The 5,924-nt window shown below is 35.7% G+C and overlaps 1 protein-coding gene across 6 annotated transcripts in view; it reads right to left on the bottom strand.

Moving 5' to 3' along the window:
- Positions 1–5,924, bottom strand: part of CTPS2 (CTP synthase 2) — a 105,570-nt gene that overhangs the window by 92,219 nt on the left and 7,427 nt on the right. For 5 of the 6 annotated variants that reach the window (XR_003002590.1, XM_024740305.1, XM_024740307.1 and 2 more), the window contains one exon: positions 929–1,099. Coding sequence is in view for 3 of the 6 variants with exons in the window: in XM_024740305.1 (XP_024596073.1) it covers positions 929–1,099 (171 nt within the window). In the remaining 3 variants the exon portion in view is untranslated. Of the gene's footprint in view, positions 1–928; positions 1,100–4,833; positions 4,859–5,924 lie in introns of those variants that run through there. The other variant, XM_024740309.1, reaches the window with a different exon arrangement.

Genomic DNA, 5,924 nt, shown 5'->3' with positions numbered 1-5,924 from the left:
AGTAATCATCATCCATTTAAAGATACAAGAAAAAAGTAGAAAAAGAACATATTAAATAAAGGACAGACAAAAACAAACCAAAATAAATCTATACCCCAATCAGATGTGTGATGAATAAATGGTTCCCCATGGATTTTATAAATAAAAGCTAAAGAGAGAAAGAGAAAGAGGACAGAAACATGGACTAAAGGAAACAATGACATTTGTTAAAAAAAAAAAAAAGACTGATGAAAATACAATCAGGAACATGGAGGATGAACTTGAAACCTTTGAGGAAAATGAAAAGTAAAAGTTTGTATGGTGACATCGCGGTGATCATTTTGAAATGTATAAAAACATCAAACCACTACGTTCTGTAACAGGAACTAACATAGTGTTGCAGGTCAGTTATACGTCAAAAACGAACAAACTCATAAAAGAGACAGATCAGATTTGTGGTTATGGGGCAGGGGGAACTGGATGAAGGTAGTCAAAAGGTACAAACTTCCAGTCATAAGATAAATAAGTACTAGGGATGTAATACACACCATGATAAATATAATTAACACTGCTCTATGTTATATATGAAAGTTGTTGAGAGTAAATCCTAAGAGTTTTCATCACAAGGGAAATATTTTTGTCTGTTTCTTTAATTTTGCATCTATCAGAGATGATGGATGTTCACTAAACTTATTGCGGTCATCAATCCATGATGTATGTAAGTCAAATCATTACGCTGTACACCCTAAACTTATACAGCGCTGTATGTCAATTATAGCTCAATAAAACTGGAGGAAAAAAAAAAGAAGGAAAGAAAAGGAGGAGAAAAAAGGGATCTGAAAAGGATTGGAGCTTGTAGAGCACAGGGACCCCCTCATCTTCAGGTCTATTTTGAGCAGGGTGTGAGTGCTCAGCACATAGGGCCCCTAATGTCTGTGGAATATAATACCTTGTACTGTTTTCCCCAGGTAATCGCCACGCCTCTCTTTATTGATCACATGCTGATATATCTTCCCAGTGGTGATGTTGTTGTCTTTATAAAGATTAATGTCCAAGAACCTTTCATAATTTCCAAGGTCTAAATCAACTTCTCCACCATCGTTTAAGACAAACACTTCACCTGGGATAAAAAGGCAATGTAAAAATTAAAAATTTGCTTCCAGTAGATTATTTTTCAAAGATGAGCACAATGTATTAAAGGGCTGGTAAAAGACTTATTTATAAGCCGTAGTGTATCACCATTTCCATATTTCGATGGGAAAATTTAGCAATTCGATTCTACCCATGAAAGTGCATTGGAAAAATTCTGGTATTCTATTACGGTAGTTTTAAATGCTTACTGAAATTCTGTCCTCAAGATTTAGCTTTTCCAAACTCATCATATACCACATGAAAAAGGGACTTTAAAACAGCAATTTTAAAAACAAATAGCAATTGACTTCAAAGCATCAGTATCCCGGACTCTGAAATTGGCGTAAGAAAATTTTCATTGATTCCAGTCTTGGGTAAAGTCACTATTGAACAGACAGTAGATGAAAAGCAGGGCCTCCACTAGCCCACGGGGCGAGTTGGTGAAACTGAGGCCAAAAAGAAAGTGAGCAACAAGCCACCTGCACAACAGCACCGTGATGAAGGATACAGATGAAGACTTGGGACTTCCCTGGTGACGCAGTGGTTAAGAATCCCCTGCCAATGCAGGGGACACAGGTTCAAGCCCTGGTCCGGGAAGATTTCACATGCCGCAGAGCAACTAAGCCCACACGCCACAACTACTGAAGCCTGCGTGCCACAACTACTGAAGCCCACGTGCCTAGATCCCAAGCTCTGCAACAAGAGAAGCCACGGCAGTGAGAAGCCCGCGCGCCACAATGAAGAGTAGCCCCTGCTCACCACAACTAGAGAAAGCCTGTGGGCAGCAACGAAGACCCAACACAGCCAAAAAAAAAAATTTTATTAATTAATTTTTTAAAAATGTGTATAGATGAAGACTTAATCACACGAGCGGCAACTGTGTTGACTACTAGGCATGCCTCTGGGTCTCCAGCGTTACTTGAGGGCATCGATTGGGAGTCCAATGTCCTAAAGCCACCTGTCAGAACTGAACCTCTCCCTGATTAAGGAAATTCTATCATTTACTTCTATAGCTAGATGGTCACAGCATAAAAAGAAGGTTGGCTAGCTTCTGAACCTAATCAGAAGCCTTTTATAGTCTCATTTATGTCTCCCTCATAAGGTACCTATGTGTGAGCAGAAAGATCTCTAACTTTAAGGACAAAAGAGCAAAATGATGAAATTGCAATATTTTTGTGTTTCCCAAATTCCATTTCCAGTTTAAATTCTACTTTCTCATGTTTATCAGGAATTGCCAATCCATGGAAAAGTCTTTGTACTTTGATCATCTTAACTTCTGCCAAATAGGGAAAGATCTCTGAAATCTCTCTAGTTAATTCAGGCCCAATCCAGTTTGGCAATTCTCCAGGTATACAGCAAAGGTCTTGAAATTTTAGATCCCTAAATTTTAAAATTTTAGATTCCTATTATGTTCCTAGAAGAAAAAGAAAAGCTGTAGATCATGTCTTCAAGAACTTTTTTTTTGAGTTAATGCAATTATAATAAAAATGCCAACAGATTTTTTTTAACTTGATAGTGAAATAAAGTTAATTTGGAAGAAAAACAGGTGTGGTTACCAAAACAAAACACATGAAAAATAAATTAAAATAAAAGCCCTTAAAAAATAACAGTGAGTAAAGGAAAATTAAAATATATATGTGTTAAAAAAATAAATAAAATAAAATTCAAAAACAATGTGTATATATTTATATATTTCAGTATATACAAATATGGAATAAGACAACATGAACAAATACTACACAAAATACCCCAAAAAGTCCCTATTACATACAGGAATTTAATACATGACTAAAAAAACCAAAGATATCATTACAAATCAAAGTAGGTAAAATACACAGAAATAAACTTCAAAGAAATGTGTAGGACCTATATGAAGAAAACTTTACTTCAGAGACATAAAAGAAGGTATGGATAAAATGAAAGCCACTTATACAGTTCCTGAATAGGCCAGTCAATATTTGCAGTGCTTAATTCTTCCCCAAATTAATTCATAAATTTAAAGAGTGATTTCTCATAAACTTTGATAAAAGGACTCTGAAGTTAATCTTGAAGATAACTAACATTTCAAGGTTTAAAAAAGGAGAAAAGGAATAATGAGAAAAGTCCTGATAATAAAAAGCTGCAGCTATTAAAATGGTAGGCAGGAATAATCAAAGAGATCTGGAACAGAGCAGAATACAAAGACAGAAATTTAGTATATACTGAAAGGTGGTATTTCAAGTCAGTGGAGAAAGGATGCGATCTTTGATAATTGCAATTAGGAATAGTGGCTAATCAGAAAAAAATTTAGAGAAAAAATTATGTTACATCCTCATCTCCCACCAAATTAAATTCCAGATGTATTAACAATATTAAAGTAAAAGCAAATGGTGGTGATCATTTAAAAATGTACAGAAACATCAAATCACTATATTGTGTACCAGGAACACAGTGTTGTAAGTCAATTATACTTCAAAAGCAAACTCATAGAAAAAGAGATCAGATTTGTGGTTACCAGAGGATAGGGGTGGGGTGAGGGGAATTGGATGAAGGTGGTCAAAAGGTACAGACTTCCAGTTATAAGATAAGTAAGTACTAGGGATGTAATGTACAGCAAGATAAATATAATTAACACCGCTCTATGTTATACATAAAAGTTAAGAGAGTACATCCTAACAGTTTTCATCACAAGGGAAACAATTTTTTGCTACTTCTTTAATTTTGCATCTGTATGAGATGATGGATGTTCAACTAAACATTGTGATAATCATTTCATGATGTATGTAAGTCAAATTATTATGCTGTACACCTTAAACTTATACAGTGCTGTATTTCAACTATACCTCAATAAAACTGGAAGAAAAAAAAATAAAGTAAAACCAAATGAAACTCTAAAAGTGCCAGAAGAAAATATAGATGAATATTTAAATATTCCTGGGACAGAGAAGCTTACAGGTGACATCAAAGGCAGAAACCATAAAGGAAACAGCTGATACATTTAGTCACACAAATGGTAAAATGAAATTTATCAGCAGAAGTAATATTAAGACAAATTGCAAACAGAGTAAAAATATATACATGTGGTAAGTATAGGTTAATATACTCTGCACAAAGTATTCTTGAAAATCATTTTTCAAAATCCAAAGGAAAATTGGCATAACACATGGCGTTAGTCAATTCTGCTGCCTACCAAACAACCCTAAAATCTCAGCGACTTAGAAAACATTTACTGATTTCTCCCTCATGTTACATAGGGGTTGTGGGTCAGTTGTGAGTCTACCTTGTGCCTTCTTATTCCAGGACCCGGGCTGAAGGAGAAATCCCTATATGGGGCATGCAGCTCTCACAGCAGAGGGCAGAAAGACGACAGAGACTGAGTCAAATTATGCCATTGCATTGAAAAGTTCTACTTCAACAAGGCGTATTTCATATTCACTAATATCCCACAGAGCGAAACAAATCACATGGCCAAATAACGTGACTGACCTCTCTGGTTTGCCCAGGAGTAAAAGGGTTCCCAGGATTCAGGAGTTTCAGTTTCAAAACCAGGAAAGTTCCAAACAAACCAGGAAGAGTTAACCATCCTACATGGCCAAAGGCCAAAGTCAGTGGGGCAGGGAATTTACTCTACCCAGGAAGCTGGGTGATAGTTTCAAACAAACATACAATCTTCCATAGACTTGAATAAGCCACTCCACCGACAAAATGAAAATCAAAGAAATCTAAATTAACATAATGAGATACCCGGGAATTCTCTGCCAGTCCAGTGGTTAGGGCTCCACGCTTCCACTGCAGGGGGCACAGGTTCGATCCCTGGTTATTCCTTTTTTTGGTTGTTTGGTGTACTCTCAGGTTAGTAAAGTTTAAAAAGAATAGTATTCAGCATAGGTATAAAGAAAACTGAAACACCTGAAAAACATACCTACCCACCAAATCAGAAATTCTGTACCTAGGCATTTATGTTAAAAAAATAAATTTTAAAGTTTCCCTTCACAGTGTTGTTTATAATATCAATAAATTGGAAATGATTTCCTATTATTGTATAGATTCTGTGCAGCCTTTAGAAGTATAGAATCTATTAAAATGTCTACAGTAGATTAAGTTTTAAAATTTTGATTGAAAAATAGTATGACTAGGGGAGAGAGAAATTGGGAATTCAGGATTAACGGATACCTACTACTATATATAAAACAGATAAACAACAAGGACCTACTATATAGAATAGGGAAGTATATTCAATATCTTATAATAACCCATAATGGAAAGGAATCTGAAAAAGAATATATATATGTATAACTGAATCACTTTGCTGTACACCTGAAACATTGTAAATCAACTATACTTCAATTTAAAAAATAGTATGACTAAGATTCAGTTCATTTAAAGTTCAAAAATAAGCAAAACTGATCTATAATGTTAGAAGACAGGATAATGGTTACCCTGGTCGTTTCAGATGGGGAGAGACTGGAAGGGGCATAAAGAGGGTTTCTGTTTCTTGAGCTGGAGGCTGATTACACATTATGTTCATTTCATCTACTGGTACTTATGATTTATACACTTTCTTGCTTGTATGTAAAAAGTTTAAGAAGAAAGTATATAAGGGCTAGTGCCTTTTTAAAGATAATTAGCATAGGGACTTCCCTGGCGGTCCCAGTGATTAGGACTCTGCGCTTCCACTGCAGGGGGCACAGGTTTGATCTCTGGTCAGATAACTAAGATCCCACAAGCCGCGCGGCATGGCCAAAATAATAATAATAAATAAATAAATAAAAATAATTAGTATTGGGCTTCCCTGGTGGCGCAGTGGTTGAGAATCCGCCTGCCGATGCAGGGGC

This window comes from Neophocaena asiaeorientalis, unplaced genomic scaffold, assembly GCF_003031525.2.
Source record: "Neophocaena asiaeorientalis asiaeorientalis breed wild unplaced genomic scaffold, Neophocaena_asiaeorientalis_V1.1 scaffold657, whole genome shotgun sequence".
Classification (NCBI taxonomy): Eukaryota; Metazoa; Chordata; class Mammalia; order Artiodactyla; family Phocoenidae; genus Neophocaena; species Neophocaena asiaeorientalis.
Note: the sequence above shows the minus strand (reverse complement) of the source record. Positions and strands in the feature narration are given on the sequence as shown.